We start from the raw sequence: 25,441 nt of genomic DNA, 5'->3' as shown, positions 1-25,441 counted from the left end.
GTCCGCCGCACACACCGGAGACACAGTAACACATAGAGCCCGGGGCGTGATAGAGTCCCTGTAAAAAGGCTCAAGTTACCTGTCATGCAGGTATTGTCCTATCCTATAAGGGGGACAGAGAGAAGAACTATGAGGACCTTATCTGAAGCCATAGGCAGTAGAGGACTACAACACCACCGCGCTAGAGGAAGGCTTTTAACTCCACCTGGAGGGGACTCTGGATTCGCTTCCAAGCCACCGGACCCTGCCTGTCCTGTGATCTGGTGCCCTGGACTGTGGCAAGAGACTGCAACCTGTGTCCTCGTTCTTTACTGCGCCATTCACCATCTTCCATCTACACACCGGTAGCCCTGGGGATTTACTTCACCTGTAGGAAGTTATACCATCAAGCTGCCATAAAATCACCACAGAGGACCCCTTAAAGCAGCGTCAGTCCCCACTGACCGAATACCACAGGTGGCGTCACGAGCATAAACTTTATTCAATTTCCCCTTTTACATGGGCGCCCAGGGTCACAAACCGGGTCGCCACCGTGACATCCCCCTGTGAACGCCGGACCCGGTTCCGAGTACCCCACGGCGCTGGCGGGCGACTCAGAGGAATCTGGGGACAATTGCAGATCATATATTGGGCAAAAATAGTGTTATCCCTCATGTAGGCACACAACTGCTTATTCTTCAGTCACCTGAAACGACTTGCACATGTTCACGATATTCAAGTATATATGTTCATCTCTCTAATGTTTGTGGATGCAACTGATCCGTTATCTATGCAGAGAATGCGTATATTCTTGAAACCCTAATTGTCCCTGTTGTTGAGACCCCTGTTAGTATAGGACGGTCATTATATGATAACATTTGGCCATAATTTTGCATGAATTTTGCAGAAACGAATACCCCACTTTTGTTTTTTGTTTTTTAAGACCTAATTTGCCTTGACCTCCAGGTGGCGCTGCAGAGTTGGAGCTTTTATAAAGCATCAATAGAATACTTTGAGTTGCTGTCACCGGGACGTGTGCCCATTGACCCAGCCGCCCACGAGAGAGAATCATAATGGTACAGTGAGAGCCAGCTCAAAGGATTTGAAAAAGTATAAAGTAGATGAAATCATAGCGCAGCCCATACAGTTCCGTTCCTTGCACATTAGCGAATGTGGATGTAATGGAACACGTGCTGTGGGCCAAGACGTATGGAACAAAGGAGCAAACATTAACATTTTGAAGAAAGAACATGAAGGACAATGGAGCAGCCTTCCTCCGCTGTCCTCTATGATGGCGAAGAAAGTCCATAACTTAAACTCTTTGAAACCATATCTAATAAATTCCTCCATATTCTACAAATTTTACACAATATCTTGCCGAATGACTTGTCAATCTATGAACAATTACTAGATTACTATGAACTTCAAAGTAAATTTGGCACCACCCCAAGTCTGCAGCCCATGAATTTGAAGGAGTTTTCCCTCGAACCCTTTGCATCATATTTTCAGCTGGTGGTGTAATACCCCAACCCTGGGTTCCAGTGTCAACTCTCGAATACCCAGCTGGAGTTGCCACTGAAACCTTGCAAGGAGTTAACACCAGCAGCATTGTCCTCTCTTGCCTAAGATGGATGTGCAACCCTACTACTCTAAACAGCCACTTTGCTTTGTATCTTGTGCGATATGAGTGAAACCTGCTACAGGAATGCCAAGACTTCTGCAAATGGTTGGGAGGTGGTGCCAGCTATCATACCGGTGGTCCTGGCCCGATGACTTTACTCTGTGGCCATGATCGTTGAGCCCCTGTCTATAAAGGTGGTTGTTTTTGAATCCTTGAAATTCATTCCTGGTCATGTAGTGAGACTTTAACGTTTGGACATAATATGGTAGGCTCTTCTAGGTGGTACTTTGCAAGATAGTCTTTTTGTTGTTGTTCTGCATGAGCACTCACTTGCATGCTTTTCTTCCATTGAACTTGCCTGTAAGAATCCATACACAGCTAGTCTTCTTTTAAAGAAGAGCCTGAAATTGTCCCCATGGAAAATCATTCCAAAAGGTAAAACCATTATTGGTTGAGACATTGGTTTGAGAATTGCTATGTGACTTGGGGCTGAGGATCTGTCGATGAACTGATTTGACCATGCTTCTTTATGATATTGCAGTGAATGACTTTCTAAATATGCCACATCTATGCCCAACAGCTAAATAAAGAAAAAAAAAAGTCCAGCATGATGTATAGCTTCCTTTATTTCGAGTCCATGAAAGTCAGTTTGGAACATATTGTGTTGAAAGTCGATGCCCATTTGTGATACAATTAGTTTTTTTTATGGCTTTCTAAACTCTCTAGTATTTGTGCAATAATCATCTTCACACAATTTAATTTTGGTGACTTGAACCTATTGGTGGTCTACATGTAGATCAAGACAGTGAGCTAAATGATCAGACTGATACTAATCAGCTCAATAAACTTCTATGGTACTCCCACTCTCCCGAAAGGCTCTTGGAGGTCCATTTTACACTGTCCAGATGGGTTTTACTCTTAGGCCATTGGTTGTTTTGCTTTAGTTACAGAATATCCTTTGTTAGTTGTATTATACTGTTTTTAGTTTTTCATCGATTTGAGCTCAGAGTTGCAATAATTCTAGAGGATAACTGTTTTTCGAGCATTTCGAAGGCTCTTGGTGAGTGCCCGAGTATGCTTGGATAACACCGACACATTCGCTCATCATTAGTGAAAACCTTGCCATTGCTCAATGGGGTACATTACTATGTGTTTCCTCTTGCCTTGAACAAGAACACCGCAAAGTTCTTTTAGTTGATCAGAGTTGAAGGACTAGTAGATATCAATGACCCTTCAATGATCGGGTCAAGATCATGCATAGAAAACGGACCCCACAGGGCGAGCCTGTCCCACTGTATCACTGGTCCCCATTTTCTCATGTAGAATTCATTATTGCTTTCCACCGTGTTAGAAACGTGCTGCACAAATGTGGCACATATATTACATCAGTGAAGACAAGCCAAAGGACTGTAGCGGGAATGTCTTTGTGTAGCCAAATAAAACACAAGCGTGATGCAGAGAAGGTCTTTACATTAAGTGCTATTTATTCCCTCGTTTTCTGCTCGAGTCCTGTAAATCTTTCACCGCTGTGTCCAAGTTCAGAGGAAAGTCGTCTTTCAGGGCATTCCCATGAATCCCGGGCTGAATTAGCCATTCTATACAAATGGATTTCCGATTTCTAATGCGCTTCCCTCCATTCTTCTTTATTTTCTTCCTTTTAGTCGGGGTCTTATATTCCCATCTTTACTCGCTTTACTACTCTTTTGGGGATGCTCACCAATAATTTTATGAGTTTTCTTTCAGGAAGTTTTGCGGTTCCAAAAGCTGCATTGTTCTAAACATGTCATAGTGATATATTGGACCTGGATTGTGTGTGTTTTTTGTTTTTATAAATAGAAAAAATCTTTCTTGGGAGATTTTTTGGTCAGTAACTTTTTCGATGAGCTATTGTAAACCCCACTTCTTATGTATTATATTATGCGTGGGCTTAAAGGGAACCTTTCAGCAGCCCTAGCTCCCCCCCCACCCAAAACCGCCACCACATCCCTACTCCAAGCTATTTCTACTCACCCCTATCTTGGGCTCTGCGACCTCAAAATAAAGTTTTTCTCTGGCTTCATGCTATGCTAATGTCTCAGAACTAGTCAGGTAGGGTGTTTGTTTCCCCAAATTAGTCCTGAGTCCTTTGTTAGTGCAACCCTTTACATCATTTGCAAGAGTTACCGTATGTCACAGTTGGGTTCTTGTAAATCTCACGCATGAGCGCGGTGTTCTGCCTCCTTGGGCATGCGCAGTGTACTAATGGAGCTGGGGAGCGTACATCCGGCTTTAGTGGGCATTACAGACCGCCTCAGGCTTGTGCACAATATGCAAGGAGACATACTTGGCAACACTCTTGCAAATTATGAAAATCCGCCACAGAGGGAGGGTCATGCTTACAAGACAGGAAGGCAGTGCTAGTCTGGGGGGTTGACGCCCCTCCATACTAGTCCTGAGACATTCGCATAGTGTGAACACAGAATAAAACTTTATTTTGAAAAATTTTAGAGAGGGGTTGGTAGACTGAAGAAATAATATAGCATGGAGTCATGGTGGCAATTTAAGGATTCTAGGGTAGTTGACAGGTTCCCTTTAAATGGGAGCTGCGCTTGCAATAAACTTGCATACATCAGCAGTACAGGGGAATATACGCAATTATGTAATGTATCAAAGAAATCTACTTCCTTCTCCACTTGTGAGCCACTTCTTCCCCATCCTCTCGACTCCCGAACTCATCTGCTCTGGAAAAAAAAAATCAACTCTGCTAAATCTTGGTCAAGACTAGACAAATTGCCAGCACAGTGAGATGTCGGGTATATTCTATGGAGAAGAATGGGGGGATGATGAGAGAAGAGTGGAGTGAATAGAACTGGTAGATGGAGGCAAAGAAAGGTTGGGTTGAGTTTTCTAGTAAGTCTTCTACCTCACTCAAGAGCTGGATTCACATCTACAATGATTAGTACTGCTGTATAATGTCCTCCATTCTTCTGTCAGTGTGCTAAGGGATGAAGAGCAGGAAACCCTCATCTGTGTGCTGTGTGAGAGATAGGAAGGCTCGCTCCGCCTTGCAATGTAATTGGACGAGTGTAATCCGATTTAAAAAAAAAAATAAATAAATAAAAAAAAAAAAAATTGTGCTCAGTCAAATGTTGACCTTTGGGGCAGCTGACATCTGTTATGGTTTTTGCATGTCGAATCTGCATGAGAAAATAATTGCAGCGTTCTGCGATTGCATTGGATCACACGTACCATATGAGTCTATCACCCGATTGCGGTGTGATTCCCGCAGACGTCGGCAATGGAGGAGATGGAGACATTTCTCTATCTCCTCTGTAGCTGTGCTGCTGTGATCCTCTCCTGCGAGAGGATCAGATCACAGAGCCCGGACACTTGGCTCACGCTCGCAGCAGATATGGAGCTGAGCGTCATTGGCATATCACATCCCGTGCTCTCGCATCGGATGTGATACTCTAGTGTCTCCAGTCTTACAGCTAGTCTCATACCATCAATTGCAAAAAAAGTGGCAATTTTTAAATGTTTTTTTTTTTTTTAAATCATTTTCCCTTTAAGGCTGGGGTCACACTTGGCGTAAGACAATACGCCACGTATTATACGTCCGTACTACGGCCGTAATATGGAGAAATGTTCCCAAAATATGCATCCGTAGTCAGGGTGTGTCAGCGTATTTTGCGCATGGCATCCTCCGTATGAAATCCGTATGGCATCCGTACTGCGAGATTTTCGCGCAGGCTTGCAAAACCGACATCTAATGGATTTATGCGCTCAAATGTTCATTAAAACATATATATATATACATATATATATATATATATATATATGTGTGTGTATATGTATATATATATATATATATGTGTGTGTATATGTATATATATATATATATATATATATATATATATATATATATATATATATATATATATATATATATATATACATATACACACACACTCACCGGCCACTTTATTAGGTACACCATGCTAGTAACGGGTTGGACCCCTTTTGCCTTCAGAACTGCCTCAATTCTTCGTGGCATAGATTCAACAAGGTGCTGGAAGCATTCCTCAGAGATTTTGGTCCATATTGACATGATGGCATCACACAGTTGCCGCAGATTTGTCGGCTGCACATCCCAAAGATGCTCCATACAAGGCAGGATGGATCCATGCTTTCATGTTGTTTACGCCAAATTCTGACCCTACCATCCGAATGTCGCAGCAGAAATCGAGACTCATCAGACCAAGCAACGTTTTTCCAATCTTCTACTGTCCAATTTCGATGAGCTTGTGCAAATTGTAGCCTCAGTTTCCTGTTCTTAGCTGAAAGGAGTGGTACCCGGTGTGGTCTTCTGCTGCTGTAGCCCATCTGCCTCAAAGTTCGACGCACTGTGCGTTCAGAGATGCTCTTAGGCCTACCTTGGTTGTAACGGGTGGCGATTTGAGTCACTGTTGCCTTTCTATCAGCTCGAACCAGTCTGCCCATTCTCCTCTGACCTCTGGCATCAACAAGGCATTTCCGCCCACAGAACTGCCGCTCACTGCATTTTTTTTCTTTTTCGGACCATTCTCTGTAAACCCTAGAGATGGTTGTGCGTGAAAATCCCAGTAGATCAGCAGTTTCTGAAATACTCAGACCAGCCCTTCTGGCACCAACAACCATGCCACGTTCAAAGGCACTCAAATCACCTTTCTTCCCCATACTGATGCTCGGTTTGAACTGCAGGAGATTGTCTTGACCATGTCTACATGCCTAAATGCACTGAGTTGCCGCCATGTGATTGGCTGATTAGAAATTAAGTGTTAACAAGAAGTTGGACAGGTGTACCTAATAAAGTGGCCAGTGAGTGTATATGTATGTCATTGAGACACATATATATATATTCTGTATTTAGATTTCATTCAGCGCGATATCTGTGAAAAGTCGGTAATTCAATTGCCGGCTTTTCATTTCTCCTGCACAAACCCGACAGGATATGAGACATGGTTTACATACAGTAAACCATCTCATATCCCCCTTTTTTTTGCATATTCCACACTACTAATGTTAGTAGTGTGTATGTGCAAAATTTCAGCGCTGTAGCTGATAAAATAAAGGGTTAAATGGCGGAAAAAATTGGCGTGGGCTCCCGCGCAATTTTCTCCGCCAGAATGGTAAAGCCAGTGACTGAGGGCAGATATTAATAGCCTAGAGAGTGTCCATGGTTATTGGCCCCCCGTGGCTAAAAACATCTGCCCCCAGCCACCCCAGAAAAGGCACATCTGGAAGATGCGCCTATTCTGGCACTTGGCCACTCTCTTCCCACTCCCTGTAGCGGTGGGATATGGGGTAATGAAGGGTTAATGCCACCTTGCTATTGTAAGGTGACATTAAGCCAGATTAATAATGGAGAGGCGTCAATTATGACACCTATCCATTATTAATCCAATTGTATGAAAGGGTTAAAAAACACACACACACATGATTTAAAAGTATTTTAATGAAAGAAACACAGCGGTTGTTTTAATAATTTATTGCTCTCTCAATCCATCAGCAACACCCTCGCTTGGAAAAATAATAAACGCACAAGATACATACCCTCAGCTGAACCGTCACGTCCCACGAGGTAATCCATCTGAAGGGGTTAAAATATTTTACAGGCAGGAGCCCTGCTAATGCAGCTGTGCTCCATGCCTGTAATCCCCGGCGAATGAATGAAATGTAGGTCATTGACCTACATTTCCTTCAGTCGCGGTGATGCGCCCCCTGGTGGATGTCCTCATATGACCTGGAGCGTGGGAAAAAGTTCCCAGGCTGCAGTTCATGAGAACATCCAGCAGGGGCGCATCACCGCGACTCAATGTAAGTATAGATCACTCTGCTTTCCTTTCAGCACCCGGGGATTACAGGCACGAGCGAGTGGTTTAGCGCAGCTCCTGCCTGTAATATTAGTTAACCCCTTCAGATGGATTACCTCGTTGGACGTGATAGGACATCAGAAGGTATGTATCTTGTGCGTTTATTATTTTGCCAAGCGAGGGTGTTGCTGATGGATTGAGAGAGCAATAAATTATTAAAACAACCTGTTTGTTTATTTCATTAAAATACTTTTAAATCGTGTGTGTGTGTTTTTTAACCCTTTCATACAATTGGATTAATAATGGATAGGTGTCATAATTGACGCCTCTCCATTATTAATCTGGCTTAATGTCACCTTACAATAGCAAGGTGGCATTAACCCTTCATTACCCCATATTCCACCGCTACAGGGAGTGGGAAGAGAGTGGCCAAGTGCCAGAATAGGCGCATCTTCCAGATGTGCCTTTTCTGGGGTGGCTGGGGGCAGATGTTTTTAGCCACGGGGGGGGGGGGGGGCAATAACCATGGACCCTCTCCTGGCTATTAATATCTGCCCTAAGTCACTGGCTTTACCATTCTGGCGGAGAAAATTGCGCGGGAGCCCACGCCAATTTTTTCCGCCATTTAACCCTTTATTTTATCAGCTACAGCGCTGAAATTTTGCACATACACACTACTAACATTAGTAGTGTGGAATATGCAAAAAAAGGGGGATATGAGATGGTTTACTGTATGTAATCATGTCTCATATCCTGTCAGGTTTGTGCAGGAGAAATGAAAAGCCGGCAATTGAATTACCGACTTTTCACTAACACCGCTGCGTATTTCTCACAAGTCACACTGCTGGTCCGTGTGGAATCCGTATTTTTCTCGCCCCCATAGACTTTCAGTGGCGATTTTTTTTTTGCGCAATACGCTGACAAACGCAGCATGCTGCGATTTTGTACGGCCGTAGAAAGCCGTATAATACGGATCCGTAATATACGGCTGATAGGAGCAGCCCCATTGAGAATAATTGTGCCGTATGTAATGCGAGTTTTACGGACGTAGTTTCTGCGCTCTTACGTCCGTAAAACACGCATGTGTGACCCCGGCCTAAGGGGTTGTAGAAGATTTTTAAAAAAAGTTTTTGTTTTGTTTTTTGTGTTTTTTTCAATAGTGCCACTTTTGTACACAGGCTCAGTATGGTATTGCAATTTCTGTCTGATCCTTAGTATATTGCTTGCACCATTATGACGACTCCTTTACAACCTAACAGATATATGCAGGTTCTGGAAATCTAGTGTAAGGTTTTGCACTGACTCCTGGGGGTCGTCATACACTGAGTTACCTGGGTATTATGAGTCAACAGTAAAGTAATGCTCTAGACTAATCAATATCGCTGCTATAGATAGGCTGGAAAATTGCCGTAAGCGCTCAGTGAAGTCTCTGGTTTCATTAGATGGGTAAATCGATTCGTCCTTCAAGGCCAAACCACTCTCCAGCAATGATACCAGAGACCCTGTAGTGATGAGTGAAGGCGGTATCTGCACTCCTTATACAAATCATTGCACCTCCTTAAAGGAACACTCCAGATGCAACTGGTTCTTGATGGTATGCCATCTCTGGGGGCCGTTGGGTAGTCTGTTCATGGCAGGGGGATGCGTGGAACACCAAAGTGGACAAGTGTGCTTTGCTCTGCATTCTTGGGCCTGCAACTAGGCATAACGCAGAACTTCATTGTTGCTGAATTCTTCCTTTCAAAGAATAGCACCCGTTTTTAAAAACATGTCTACTTTTTTTTGCAAAGAAACAGCGCCACACCTTTAATATCAAGAGTTTCTTGTTCCAACTCAACAACTTTCTTATGATATCGGCTGAGAGATGGATGAACCAGGTTGGATCTACAGCTCTGGCAAAAATTAAGAGACCACCACATCAAAACCCTGTCATGGGCAGCCCAATCTCCAGACCTGAACCTCCTGAATGTAATCAAGGGGATGATGAATAGTCACAAGCCATCAAACAAAGAAGAACTGCTTACATTTTTGCGCCAGAAGCAGTGTGAAAGACTGGTGGAAAGCATGCCAAGACGCATGAAAGTTGTGATTAAAAATCATGGTTATTCCACAAAATATTGATTTCTGAACTCTTCCTGAGTTACAACATTAGTATTGTTTCTAAAAGATTATGAACTTGTTTTATTTGCATTATTTGAGGTCTGAAAAAACAGGGTTTTTTTTTTTTTGTTTTTGTTTTTTTTAATTTTGACCATTTTTCTTTGTCAGAAAAAAAAAAAAATACAAAATGTATTGCTTGGAAATTCGGAGAGATGTTGTCAGAAGTTTATAGAATAAAAGAACAATTTACATTTTACTCAAAAATATACAGCTCTATGTAGTCGGCGTAGGGTACTTTGTACTTACCAGCTCTTTGACAAAATAGTGACTTAAGGTACCGTCACACATAACGATATTATATTTTTTGTGACGTAGCAACGATATCGTTAACGAAATCGTTATGCGTGACAGCGACCAACGATCAGGCCCCTGCTGGGAGATCGTTGGTCGCTGCGAATGATCAGGACCTTTATTTGGTCGCTGATCACCCGCTGTCATCGCTGCATAGGCGTGTGTGACGCCAATGCAGAGATGTCTTCACTGGTAACCAGGGTAAATATCGGGTTACTAAGCGCAGGGCCGCGCTTAGTAACCCGATATTTACCCTGGTTACCATTGTAAATGTAAAAAAAAAACACTACATACTCACATCCCGGTGTCTGTCACGTCCCTCGCCGTCAGCTTCCCGCACTGACTGTGAGCGCCGGTCGTAAAGTAAAAGCAGAGCACAGCGGTGACGTCACCGCTGTGCTGTGCTTTACGGCGAGGGACGTGACAGACACCGAAATGTAAGTATGTAGTGTTTTTTGTTTGTTTTTTTTTACATTTACAATGGTAACCAGGGTAAACATCGGGTTACTAAGCGCGGCCCTGCGCTTAGTAACCTGATGTTTACCCTGGTTACCCTGGGACTTCGGCATCGTTGGTCGCTGGAGAGCTGTCTGTGTGACAGCTCTCCAGCGACCACACAACGACTTACCAACGATCACGCGGCCAGGTCGTATCGCTAGTCGTGATCGTTGGTAAATCATTAAGTGTAACGGTACCTTTACTTGTAGGACACTCAAAAAAAAAAAAAAAAAAAAAACACCCCCAATTTTGGGCAGTGTTTATATAATCCTTTACCCCTGTTTGAACCATGTCATGGCTAATTTGAAAATTGTTTCTGAAAATTTAGGTTGGTCTTTGGAAATTTAAAACAGTCAACAACGACGCACTTTCTCTGCCACCATAGATTAGATATATCGAAATCCACGACTTTTGAAATATGCAAATAAGGTGTTAAGTGCTTTGTCACACTAAAGGCTAATCAGTTTTGACAATTTAATGGAACTATGTAATATTAGGTTGATTTTGTCCTGAGTGGAGGACTTTATTTGAATTGTCTTTAAAAGCGTAGTGTTCTGTGGTCGCTATTTTGGTCTGACGACCTGTATTTGTCAAGTCCATAAAGTAGGAAACGCTAATAAAAATCAAATGTTAAAATATATTTAGAGAGATTTTTAAAAACCTGTTTGTGAATTTTTATGCATTTTTTTTCCTCTAGGTGATGAAAATACACAACATATTTTATTCACCGGTAATAATGGGGATTATCCGGTAGTCAGTCCGGGAATTGAAGATGACCTGTACAAAATGGGCTTTACCAAGGGAGTTTCTGTCTCTTTACCATCTTCTCCTTTGCTGCCGCGCCAGTCATACGCCTTGCATCCGAGACCTCCGAAGAAATCTCCAGGTATCGTATCGTTACTGTTTTTCTAACTTGTGTGCTTTGATGCCATTAAAATAGCAGCATAGTTGGTGGCAATGACAATTGCAAAATTATCATGCCGCATGCAAGTCTTCAGTGTGGGAAATAAAATAAATGAAAGCAAGAAAATATTCAATTTTTTCTAAGGGGTAATAAATATCTCTCCTCATTGAGAGTGACATGCCAGTGTTAGGAGACTTATAGGCCTTGCAATGCTCCTCTGGGAAATTAAGTGCTTCTTTAGAGAATAAGAGGACTTAAACTTTATTATTATTATTATTTATTTATATAGCACCATTAATTCCATGGTGCTGTACACGAGAAAGGGGTTACGTACAGGCTTATAGATATCGTTTACAGTAAACAAATTTACAATGACAGACTGGTACAGAGGGGAGAGGACCCTGTCCTTGTGGACTTACATTCTACGGAACTTTAGCACCACCTATTGGAAGTAGCAATCCTAAAAGGCAATATCACCCTTTAATGAACCTTGCCACATGACTTGGGATAAAAGCCAAATCAAAACCTTAATTTGCACACACTGTTTCTGAGTTTTGCCCCTCCTCAGTGCAAAGCAAGAAATCTGATGTGGACTATATTAGAGGCCTGCTGACTGGTGTTTAATGGGTAATGTCTCTCCTTGTGTATGGAGACTTTTAGGCCATGCATCATTTATTTTTGAATGTTGAATTTACCTATGAGCTGCAGTTATACAGAGAATGCCAAGCAACTAAACCAAATGATGCACAAAGGACAAGATAATTTATTCACTGGTCATACATGACTAATATTCATGCATCTAAGGCTATGTGCACATGTTGAGTATTTGTAGCAGGTGTTTTTGCAGCAAAACAGAATGTTGGTAGGAAAACGCTGAGTAAAATGCACTTTTTTGCTTGTGTATATGTGTTTTTTTTTTGTTTTTTTTTGTAGTGCGTCATTTTCCCCATTAATTTTAATGGATGAAAAATACCAACAGAATCAAAAGTTTATGCTGAAAACTTAGTCCTGTCCGAACAGCTGCAGCTTGTTACAGTGTATCTGTCAAGGAGAAAATTAATTTATTATTGTCTTGTATTAAACTAATGGAGGATTACTATCTGCTGATATTGTCAGGAAAAAGATTGATTCCATTCACCAACAGCAAGCAAAGATCTTGAAAATAGCGTGGGCTACAACTGTGGGCGATAACATCTTAAGTTTTTGTTATTTCTTTATTTCATTTTGGAATGAGTCAATATTTAAATCACAAATAGCCGCTTTGGGGCATACAGTGGTTTTATTTTTTTACTTTCTTGATGCAACTTTTTGAGAAACATTTTTTTTTAAACCTAAGGAGACCAGCTGAGAATGGAGACTTTATGGGGAAATAAAGACAGATGACTATCTTGCAAGTGGGGCTAATGAGGGTTTTTTTTTGTCTTTTCAGCAGATAATGAATTTGCATTTCTTTTCTTTGGAGAAGTCAAACTAGTTCTCCATTATCCCCTCTCACCATGTATTAAGCATCCAGGGATCCCGTCATTCTGCCGTCATATCTATCACTCAGATGATGGATGAGGGGTAGTGTTGAGCGATACCGTCCGATACTTGAAAGTATCGGTATCGGAAAGTATCGGCCGATACCGGCAAAGTATCGGATCCAATCCGATACCGATACCCGATACCAATACAAGTCAATGGGACTCAAGTATCGGACGGTATTCCTGATGGTTCTCAGGGTCTGAAGGAGAGGAAACTCTCCTTCAGGCCCTGGGATCCATATTAATGTGTAAAAGAAAGAATTAAAATAAAAAATATTGCTATACTCACCTCACCGAGGGAACCGGCAGCGTTGTTTGCTTAAAATTCGCGCTTTTCTTTCCTTACGTGAAGTCCCGGCTTGTGATTGGTCGCGTGCCGCCCATGTGGCGGCGACGCAACCAATCACAGCAAGCCGTGACGTAATTTCAGGTCATTCAGTATTTTAAAATTACGCTCCGGCTTTGTGATTGGTTGCGTCGCCCATGTGACTGCGACGCAACCAATCACAAAGCCGGAGCGTAATTTTAAAATACTGAATGACCTGAAATTACGTCACGGCTTGCTGTGATTGGTTGCGTCGCCCATGTGACTGCGACGCAACCAATCACAGCAAGCCGTGACGTAATTTCAGGTCCTTAAGGATTTTAAAATTACGTCCCGGCTTTGTGATTGGTTGCGTCGCAGTCACATGGGCGACGCAACCAATCACAAGCCGTGACGTCACGGGAGGCTGGACACGCGCGCATTTTAAAATGCGCGCGTGTCCAGCCTCCCGGCTTGTGATTGGTTGACCGCGACGCAACCAATCACAAGCCGGGACGTCACGGGAGGCTGGACACGCGCGCATTTTAAAATGCGCGCGTGTCCAGCCTCCCGTGACGTCACGGCTTGTGATTGGTTGCGTCGCCCATGTGACTGCGACGCAACCAATCACAAAGCCGGAGCGTAATTTTAAAATACTGAATGACCTGAAATTACGTCACGGCTTGCTGTGATTGGTTGCGTCGCCGCCACATGGGCGGCACGCGACCAATCACAAGCCGGGACTTCACGTAAGGAAGTAAACGCGCGAATTTTAAACAAAAAACGCTGCCGCTTCCCTCGCTGAGGTCCAGGCTGCGTCGGAGAGGTGAGTATAGCAATATTTTTTATTTTAATTCTTTCTTTTACACATTTTTACATTAATGTTGTTTCGATACCGATACCCGATACCACAAAAGTATCGGATCTCGGAATCGGAATTCCGATACCCGCAAGTATCGGCCGATACCCGATACTTGCGGTATCGGAATGCTCAACACTAATGAGGGGTAACCGTACACCAGACCGGGCCATTTGTTTTGAGTTTTAATATGGACAGATCAGATTTTCTTAATGGTCTGTATTTAGACCCTCGACCCGTTCCCCTGAGAAATGGAATCTGAATGTGTCATACTCAAAGGGCAGTTCTGATTTAGTGTAAATGAAGTTCTAGAACCTTTTATTGATAGGGAGATTTTAGGGGGTCCCAGCTGTCAGATCCCCAGGAATCATCAAGTGTTCACCTATCTGATAACTTGGTGAGTTGCGACAAGGTCTGTTACAGTTCTATTCTGAGAATAACTTTTATCTGCTATCCACCCATCCATTGCTGATCTCTTAGGGTCCATCCCTGGGACCTCCAGAGATCCTCGGAAGGTTATCTGGATCCTCAAGGGCGGGACTTTGCAGAGTCCTTTCATGAATGGAGCAGAGGCTACCCACCATTCAAGAAGAAGCAATGCAGAGCCCGATTCTCGCTGTTCCTTAGCTTCATTTTTATCATCTTTAGGTCCCAGCAGTTGGACCCCCAGTTATTAGCTCGCCAAGTTAGCCACTATTCATAGGATTGGGGATAACTCGCTATTTCGGGCATTACCCATTAATTTTTTTTTTTTTGTTTAATCTTTTATTGAGGTCCTCTCAAATCGGAGCAAAATCAAATCATTTTAGTTAGTTTTTTTTTTTTGTGAAAACACAGAAAATGTGTCCTCCGCAAACTGTGTGAAATTTTTTGTTATCAGCACTGGAGGTTTATGTTACTTCTGAGAGTCAATTATAGAGTTTATAAAACACGTTAATGTTCTCGGGGGTCTCTGGTGTGAGGGGATTGTTTTAGAATCAGATTACGTGTAAATTTGCCTGTAGGGTTTGGAACCGTCAGCTGTTAATTGTCTGTATTATTATGACTGCAGAAGGATTCGGGGACCTTGAACCTTGAATGTATTGTACGTTGTCCCAGGTCCCTGAAGTAACAACTGTCTTGAAGATTTATGGCATAAAGGAACAGTTTTTAAAGTGTTTTTTATTTCTTGTTAAAATCTTATGGTAAAATATCACAAAGAAAAGACTTTACTCTAGCTGCAAGTATAGAAGCTACTGAAATGATATATCCCATTTTTACATTTTTGCTCCTGCTGCCCCCTTTTCTCTAATTGAGGAGACTTACGTTGCCTGATGGTCTTCAGTCAGTTTTGCAAATCTTAGAAGCCGCTTTGGGAAGGCGAGGGACAGGACTGGACTTCCTGAAGGAGACTAGCTGCCTTTAGTGTCTTATTTGCAATGTTCCATGGGAAATAAATATGCTAATCCGTTCCCTGCCAGAATGAAAGAACAATCTCACTATTGCCACCTAGTGGAAGTAGGTACCTTTATGAAATCAGTGTCCTACCCTTTAAAGGGATTTTCCAGTCTCCACCTAATCTTATATGCTGATGATGTAGCATCAAGGTGACTGCGAGGATGGTTGCACAGATGACCGTTATCATGCGCGGACAGCTGAGCAATACTTGCCAGCCATGCAAGAGACCTGGCAGACACCTATGAATGCACCGTTATCAGCGCCTCTAAGTGAGAACCGCTGTAAAATCTCTTCAAGGATCTGGGAGAATTATGGTTAATGTTCCATGGGGAACAAAACATGCAAATTTGGCTCTCCCAGAATGAAAGAAAACTGTGCCAACTATGATGGCATGCATGTAGACACATCCAGCAGTTGTCTTGTGTGGGTCCTAGAGTATTGAAAGACTGATATCAATACCTGCCAGCTGTGCAGTACACAAGTGCTTGCAAGCACCTTTTGTTGCAACTTCACTTGCGCTTCTGACCTTCAAATGCGCTTCTGACCTCCAAATGCGCTTCTGACCTCCAAATGCGCTTCTGACCTCCAAATGCGCTTCTGACCTCCAAATGCGCTTCTGACCTCTAAATGCGCACGATATTGGAGAATCTCTTCAGGCTAGGACTACACGTCAGCCTGTGTTGCGCAACGTTAAAATCGACTTATCACATTGCAATATCGCTTCTAATGATTTTTTTTCTTGTTGTGACCTACAACACTCACAAATATTTCCAAGAATGTTGGCTTTTCTCGCACTAGATGCAAGTGACTCACTTGCTGTAGACTTAAATGCAAGTCGCACGCGACACGTCTGCATCTTGGTTACATTAACGGCAAAATCACAGATCTAATATGGTCTCGAACAAGTTGACTAACGCACGTCACTGTGTAACCTCAGATTTATTAATGTGGGCGAAAGCTAATTTGCAAATCCAAAAAAAATAAAATTTTATTATTATTAGGATGTATTTTTTTTAAACCAATTTTTTTATTTAATTTTATTTATTTTTTTTTTTGGGGGGGGGACAAATCATTTTGATTTTGCTTGTTTAACTATAAAGCGAGGAGTTCACAGCAGCATATAATAATAATCATAATAATTATAATAATTATTATTTTATTTTATATAGCACCCACATATTCTGCAGCACTTTACAATTAGGCGGGAACTAGTGATGAGCGAATATACTCGTTACTCGAGATTTCTCGAGCACGCTCTGGTGTCCTCCGAGTATTTTTTAGTGCTCGGAGATTTCGTTTTCATCGCCGCAGCTGAATGATTTACATCTGTTAGCCAGCATCAGTACATGTGGGGGTTATGTAGCAACCAGGCAACCCTCACATGTACTTATGCTGGCTAACAGATGTAAATCATTCAGCTGCGGCAAGAAAAACTAAATCTCTGAGCACTAAAAAATACTCGGAGGACCCCCGAGCGTGCTCGAGAAATCTCAAGTAACGAGTATATTCGCTCATCACTAGCGGGGACATATTGCACATGATCTTGCGCAGGACAGAGTTAAATGCAATATCCGTAGTAATAGTAAGGATTGATTTTATTTTTATGCAAATGTTATGCAAATTTGTGCCCCTTATATGATAAATATATACAGAATTGTACTTTATTGGTGGACACAGATCTTTGGCATGAAGTCCATAGGCGGCATGTTTGTATTGCATTTTGCAGCCATTCCGCATTTCTGGTTGGCGCACTATTGCTTCATGACACCGTGTCCTAATGGGACTTGTCATTACCCCTAATCACTGCTGTAATAAACAGTTTTCCTTTGATGATTTATCCTGATCGGATCTTTATAAAGGCTGCTGTGAGATAATTGGAATGGAGGAGCGCAGGTCGTGATCTCCATGTTTTTGTTTTTTTCTTGGCTTGGACTTTGCCCTGCTCCTGTATAACATTGGAGGAAGGGCTGAGAAAGGTCACCATCACGTCATTGTGTTTGTTTTGGACGCACAGGGCTGATTTCTGTAATAAATCTCGGAATGTAACCGGCGGATGATTTATTTTATCTGTTTATTGCGTGTTCTTTTTTAATGGGTTTCCAATCTTTAAAGAAATTCTGTTTACTTAACTTTTATATGAAATTGATTGCATCTGATAGTCCCAGGGTTGTTCTTAAAGTTTTTTTTTTCTAGAACTTTGATTTTGGTGGCTTATTCTTAGCAAAAGTAATCAATAATATCTGATCTGCACGGCTCCACCACTCGGCTCCCACACTGATTAACCATTAACTCCCTCAGCGGCCGGATGTGCACGGTGTACAGGGCCCGAACTCCACAGCGCTGCCCACTGTGTAGTGGCCATTCTTGGGTATTGCAGCTCAGCTCCTAGTAAAGTAAATGGGAGCTGATCTGCAGTACCTGAGAAATGGCCGCTACACTAAATAAGGAGCTGCGATGGTCCAGAGAAAAAAAAAAAAAAATATATATATATATATATATATATATATAATTTTTTTTTATTATTCTCATATGTTAGTCAATAAGGGTCTATCTATCCTCGGCATTGGCCATCAATAGCCGCCCTGGAGAACCCCTTTTAATGATTTTCCTGAGCTGAGAAAATAAAGATGTTACATTGTTTCCTACAAGTTGTAAATATTCTCATAGCTCACTGTGAAACTAATATTGATATTTTTTTCGAGCTGTGTTTATGAGACTTAGAAGCCTTAAGAACGATGCAAAAAAGATTCAAGTACAAAATGTTTTTATTCATTTCTCAAAAATATGAATTGCTTTCATAACTTTTTTTTTTCTTGCAGAGCTCCAGTTGCCTACATAGACATATATTTAAAAAATAACATGCTGGCTGCCTGTAACCACCACCAGGGGGAGCTCAGGAGTTTACTGCATACTGTGTTGCTATTGATTTCAATGCTTAACCAGTATGCAGTGTGTTTCCTAGCGCCCTCCGGTGGTGGCTCCAGGGAGCAAGTTATCTTTTAATTTTGTGTCTCTGCAGAGGATTCGGAGCTATGGTTAAGAAAAAAAATATTTATCTTGTTCTACACATTTGCATTTAATTTTGTAGTCAGGAGATACTGTGGGCATCAAAGAATAATGTTGTATTGATATTTTTGAGTTTAGAGGTCGGTAAGTGTCCTGTTCCATTTATGCTGACGTCCAATGTTTTTCCCCTCTGGCTTGGTGACGAGATGCTGCAGGAATACTGATGACGGACCAGACCTTATAGATTTTTTTATGGGGTAGTTAGCAGTCAAAAAATAAATGCATTCAGTATTTTTGAATTTGAATATTGAAGGTGCACAAAGTGGAGAGCTTTGTATTAGTTGTGTCCAGCTCTGACATTAAGTGCCCGTCCGGACTGATATTTACGGGAGCCCATCCTAATTGGCTTGTGTTCCTCGAAGAGGCGGCTCGGGTACTGGGACCTCATACTCTGTACTGTGCTGTGGAATATGTCGGCCCCATAGGATTTTCACATCTCCAGAACACATTCCAGTTTGATGAGAAGTGAATTACCTGCCAATATTCCAGCTATATACCGCACATTCTTTCCATCTACCACTACAACTGTATTGATGCTGAAAATTTTTTCCTGTCCGTCTCATATTTGGCAGAGCAATTTGGATCTGGAAAAGGGTTTTACGTTAATAAAAGTGGACACCTCTGGTTATGGAGATCTGCGGGATCATTCTACTTTCATTCTGGCTGCTAAAAAAAAAATCCGATCATGTCAAATGACTTAAACCTTCACAGCGTGTCCTAAAACACGCGTCGTATACCTTTTGGTATAAGGAAGAAATGTGCACAATATGCCTGGGGAAATGACCATTCATATGCGGAGAAAAGAACTTCATGCCACCATGATTAACTAACTTGGGGTATATTAATGTAACGGCGTGTTACTAGGCATATAACTGTGTTCTGTGTGCTTTTAGCCATCCATTGTTCCGTAATGCCATTCTGTGCGGTCCTCGACCATCTCAGACTTCGGTGTTCGGAACTCTCAAACAGTGATGATTGTAGCGCTGATTGTATAGCCATCTTGACTTTTTTTTTTTTTGAGCACTAATTAGGTGATCACAGGACCCTCTTTGTTGAAGTGGAAGAATCAGTAATTGAATCTCCAAATTTGAGATTATGGCATATGTAGCAGAGGCGATATATACGGTACCTTATATCAGAATACCCCTTTAAATGCTGTGGCACTTGGGAGTACTACAATCACAAAATGTGGCACTCGGATCAAAATTGATTGTGCACGTCCAGTATGAAACATGGGCTCTGAAGCCTAATCCGGACCCCCATCGATCTGCATGTAATTATAAGCACAATGAAATATGTAGATACAGTACAGGTTTAGATGGTCATTAATAAACCACATTTGATAGTCTTTCTAATCATGTTTGTTGTAAAACCACTTTTATGTTTTGATCTCTTTTGAGCATATTTTTTTTCCCGTGCTTCAAGCTTAAAAATTAAAAAAAACTGTCCAATCGACAGGCTGCATAAAAGCTTTTCTAAAACACTTAAAAATGGCTGCAGAATATGAAGAATTCCTCCAATAACGCCGCAAAGGAGTTGTCACCTGACGCTGTTTCCACTTGTAAAACTTTGTTGTCTTTTTTTTTTTTTTTAAAGTGCGAATCCTACACTAAAGAGCCAGGAATCTTCACTTTTACTAAATGTGGAGGCAGAAGTCTGCAGATGCGGATTAATTATTTTAGGATTTGTTTGCGCTGAGTTTTTTTTTTACGCAGATTCTCATCAAAATCTCTGAGTGCACAAACCCCTGGGAGAAACTCTGTTGGTTCCTCCGTGACCCCATTCATGTGCTCAGTGACCGATGCTCATCCCAAGAACCGCTTTGCTGTAATGCGGATTGTTACATTTTTCATCTACAATTCAAGAGATTGCGGATAATCTAGAGGTAAATATTCCCGTATGGTATCGTCAGCTGGTTGTCCATGCTTGCCCCAACCGCAGCCTCCTCTAGAACGATTGCGCTCATCTCCGGTGAAGTGTACGATTTTCAAAAGGTATTGTAGATGTAAAAAAAAAAAAAAGTTTTTGAAAATTTTTCTTTATTTCAAGTATTGACGCCATGAAGATTCTGTGAGACTAGTTACATCCAGAGCACAGTGTGAAGACGCTGTGGACAGTGAGGCTGCCGGGCACCGCCATGGTGAACCCGGAGGACAGCAGTGACCTCTCGGATGGTTCTGTGTTTGCTGCACATGTTTGTGCCAGGAGAGCTGCTGTCAGCAGTGTTTACCCCGCTCGGCTCGGACTATGTGTTTGGTCAGCTGGCTCGGAGAATGACTTGTCCTGCTGTGTCAGCCACAATCTCGGGCAGTGGTTAAGCGCCCTGTACCAATGTCGTCCACACGGCCGAGCTGCAGAGGTAAGAGGACCACACTTTGTCCTTTGAAGTGGAGGACAGTCTAATAAAAGACCTTCGGTATCTAGTTCTCTCTAAGTAGTGATGTCTGTTGGGGTTCAGCTGTTGGCAGCCCCTATATATAGTTTTACATTAATGGCTCCATCAGTCACTGTGTGGATTAGAAACAAGTTGGTGTGTGTGTATAGTATAATATATATATAGATAGATAGATAGATAGATATGGCTCCTCTACAACTGCAGGGGCGTCTGAGAATAACACGCAGAACACAGAGAATTTGGATGGGCATGCAACAAATACAAAAACCTTTATCTAGGTGTAGTTACAATTACAATAGTATGCTCATTTATTAAATATATTGTGTATGTATATAATATACACATATATACTCATATAAATGATATATAAAAATGTATTAATATTGCTGCAAAGTAAGAAGCGTGAACCGCAAAATTTGTCAAATATCAACTTAGATCCCAGATTATCATAGAAATAAGCAACAAATACGGAACTTAAAACTTAACATTTAACGTAACCATTAAAACCACAACACAATATTTAAAATCAGACACCCATCAATTTCAGCACACAGTCCAATAAAGGGGCTGATTATGGGTAAAGAGACCACTAGTCACACTAACAATATAAATACCTTTTAGACATACACAATTAGATAAATCAGTATCACTGATGATCCTATGACTTATGTCTAATCAATAAGAGGGTCCATAGAAAGAACTTGAACAATCTCGCCAATCTGGTCAAAGATGCAAATTTGAAAGATGGCTCATTGACATTTATGACGGTTAGGAATCCTTAGACATTTCATGGTATTCAGTAAACCATTTCTAGACAGGACCACCTCCCTACGCGTTTCTTCCTGATTGGAATCAACAATTGGAGTGTCTAGTCATCTATTACACTCTCTCTGAGCCTCACAATAAAGTAAGAAGCGTTCAGAATTGTAGAACTCAATAGTTTATTTTTATCATTAATAAAGTGCAAGGTGACTAAACAAAATGTCTTAATGACATTGACTTTGTGTTTAGGCTCGTTGTCCGGCTGCAGAATAAATTTGGAGCCAATCAGATGCCTCCCTGGTGTTAAATGATGGAAAAATATCTGACTCTATATCTTGGCATCGAGGACCCCATTAATACTGACCAAATCCCCAACTCTACTTGCTGAAATGCAGCCCCAAATTTGCGAGGACCCTCCACTGTCACCTGCAGACACTCGTTATTGTGCTACTTTCCAACCTCTTGGGATCAAACTGAATTCTCTGTAAATATTTGGCATACTGACTCCTCAGTCTAGAGCACCTGTTCCCATTTTTCTGGACCCCAGTTCCTGTGTTTTTGTGCATAGTTGAGTCACTTGGTCTTGTTGACATTATGGCTTTTTGGATGTAATTTTTCTATGCAGAGCATTTGTCCAGACTACTCCAAAAAGTAGATGGGTGTAGCCAGGTCCCACTGGTTGCTGCCAGTTCTGAGTTGATGGCACTGCTGGACAACCTCCAACTTAGTGCAACAGTAACATAAGCTTACTTCCCTTCTAATTTTCCTTGGCCGACAAGTGCGTCTATGGTCCTTGCAATGGTCAATTTTTTGGTCGTCTTCTGGAGAACTTGAACAGCACATCTTAAAACCTAAGGGAGAGACCTTGCTGATGCAGTATAACTACCTTGTGGGTTTCTCTGCACTTTCATGCCATGGTGTATGACCTGTGATATGAAACGGTCTTCACAGCCTCATCTCTTAAAGCAGAGTTTGTTCCTTACCCAGTTTCAAGCCTCATACACAGCTGTTTCAGTTGACGATACTTCACACTACATATGAAAACGATGAACACCATCACCTGATTGGTTTTATTGGTCACTCAATCACCTGACTGCAATCCCACAAAATCCCTGACTTTGTGCAAGTCTATCAAAAAGAATTGATGTGGTTTTAAAAGGGCGGTGACCCCAAATATTCATGTGATTTACATTTCTCTTTTATTCATACACTTAGCATTTTGTTAATTGATACAAATAAACTCTTAACGCTTCTATTTTTTTTAAAAGCGTTTTTACTTAGCAGCATTTTTTCCACATCTGCCTAAAACTTTGTACAATCCTGAATGTATCTAATATATCAATGTGTGTAAATACATCCATATAATTTTCTTCATATAAGGCTAATCTTTTCTGCAGCACTTTCCTATATGTAGATGTATTGTAGGGTTCTAGATTTTCATAGAAATCTACAGGAATCTTTCCAATGTATCTGCCGGGTGAACATTTCCGTAAGGGCCAGCAGTTGTGCCCTCTTGTGGCCGCCATGTTTTATGCCCAGTGAAGTTTTGTCTTCAGTTTTTTTTCTTTCCTCTTTTACCATGACTTCTGACTAGTGCAATTTTCCCTTTTTATAACCTGTGAAATGTAACACATCCAATACTAAACCCACGAACATGCCCGATGTGCCATACATTTTTGATAAAGGCTGGGAACCACATTTTTGTCCTGTCTTGTGCTGTCCGAAATGGGGAAGTGTCTGCACCCACACCGCGCTCTCCATTCATTTGTATGGGAGTTCCAGATCTTGTCATGCAGGAAAATCCTGTACAAGTGAGGATGGAGCCGTGCATGCGTAGCCACCTTGCAGCACTTGAGGAAGATCCTTTCTAAAGATTAAAGGGGACACTTTGTTTTTTTTTTGTTAAAGGGCCACTGTCACCCCCTCCAGCCGTTATAAACTAAAAGAGCCACCTTGTGCAGCAGTAATGCTGCATTCTAACAAGGTGGCTCTTTTAGTTTTAGGTTCAAGTATACCCCAAATAAGGCTTTTTATACTTAGCCACAATTCCTGTCTCTAGCCACGTAGGCGGGTCCTCACTCCCCAGCTTGACCAGCTCCTCTGCCGTCATTCCAATCTTCCTGCGCTTTCGGCGCCACCCCCTCAGCGCTGTAATATTATCGGTTCAAAACCGGCGCCTGCGCAGTGTACTGCTGTGCTGCGCAGACGCAGTAAGCTCTGGCCGTCTGAAGTTCCAGCCAAGCTTGCACACTGCGCCTGCGCGGGCATTGCGGCCAGCCACCTTTGGAATCCCCACCCCGCACTGTGCATAATGCATAACACATAGTGCGGGGCTGGGATTCCAAAGGTGGCTGGCCGCAATGCCCGCGCAGGCGCAGTGTGCAAGCCTGGCTGGAACGTCAGACGGCCAGAGCTTACTGCGTCTGCGCAGGACACCAGTACACAGCGCAGGCGCTGGTTTTGAACCGATAACAGCACTGAGGGGGCGGCGCAGGAAGATTGGAGTGACGGCAGAGGAGCTGGCCAAGCTGGGGAGTGAGGACCCGCCTACGTGGCTAGAGACAGGAATTGTGGCTAAGTATAAAAACGCTTTATTTGGGGTATACTTGAACCTAAAACTAAAAGAGCCACCTTGTTAGAATGCAGCATTACTGCTGCACAAGGTGGCTCTTTTAGTTTATAACGGCTAGAGGGGGGGGCCGGTGGCCCTTTAAATGCGTGCATTTTGGGCGAAAATCAATATTTTTACAATTGAATTTAAAGGGAACCTGTCACCCCCAAAATGGAAGGTGAGCTAAGCCCACCCGCATCAGAGGCTTATCTACAGCATTCTGGAATGCAAACCAAATTGCAAAAATGATTTAAAGCCCCAAATACATATATTTGGGTAAAAAAAAGAAAAAAGCGATTTGCAGAGAATTCAGTTTTGTGATGCTCAAGATAAAGCTCAGATTTTTTTTGGGGGTAAAGTGATTATGTCATAAATGATGGAAGCTATGATGGGAATGGTGCCCCCAAGTGAAACCCTTTAGTGTTTTTAAATAGTACAATCCTCCTTTCATGCCGGGCGACAAGTCCGACGTTTCCAGTGGATTCTTCCCTCTCAGGTTGGGCGATTGATGGGAAGAAGGCGGCAATCTATTTGGGTTACACACGTGCCCTCTCCTGTGGTCACTGGAGTGATTGACAGGCAGAGACAGGTGTCTGCTACTCGAGCCCGAGCAACTGGGGCAATTACATGGCCGTTCTGTACTACTAAACTTTCAGAATAGAGGACGAGGAATGGCCAGCGTTCTTCATGGCACGGGCAGCAGATTTCACAGTCCGGTTCGTTCCTGGGGCAACATTACGTGGGAGGTATCGGCAGAGGTAAACCTTCATGGCAGTGCCAGATACCTACTGCACTCACCATTATTCTTACGGACAGAGTCCAACTGACCAGGGAAAGTCTACTGGGCTCAGTACTGCGCAGCAGGTTTGTGCTTATAAATGGCAGACAATCTGAACAGGCAGCGCTGCAGTATAAAGCATGGACTTGTGATTAGTCTTGACTTTATAGGAATTTACAAAGGTGGGTTTCATATATTTATATCCATATCATAATAGAACAGAGTATTATAAAGCATGTTAATAGCAATGCTTGTATAGAATGGATAGAATGGAGTATACATTGCTTTTTTTTTTTTTATGCAATTGACAAGTTCTATTCTTGTCCAGTAGGTGGCAGCATTATAACTTGCTTTTCCAGTCTGAACATGCAGGAAGGTCTTTTGTGTTTCATTTAATTACTTCCTCTGATTGTTTCACATTC

The 25,441-nt window shown here is 42.1% G+C and overlaps 1 protein-coding gene across 4 annotated transcripts in view; it reads left to right on the top strand.

Annotated features, from left to right (window-relative positions):
* Window positions 1-25,441, top strand: part of TANC1 (tetratricopeptide repeat, ankyrin repeat and coiled-coil containing 1) — a 175,329-nt gene that overhangs the window by 73,811 nt on the left and 76,077 nt on the right. For all 4 annotated transcript variants that reach the window (XM_077272891.1, XM_077272893.1, XM_077272895.1 and 1 more), the window contains exon 3: window positions 11,078-11,266. In XM_077272891.1, coding sequence (XP_077129006.1) covers window positions 11,078-11,266 — 189 coding nt within the window. The remainder of the gene's footprint in view (window positions 1-11,077; window positions 11,267-25,441) is intronic.

This window comes from Ranitomeya variabilis, chromosome 7 (genome assembly GCF_051348905.1).
Source record: "Ranitomeya variabilis isolate aRanVar5 chromosome 7, aRanVar5.hap1, whole genome shotgun sequence".
NCBI classification, from domain to species: domain Eukaryota; kingdom Metazoa; phylum Chordata; class Amphibia; order Anura; family Dendrobatidae; genus Ranitomeya; species Ranitomeya variabilis.
Note: the sequence above shows the minus strand (reverse complement) of the source record. Positions and strands in the feature narration are given on the sequence as shown.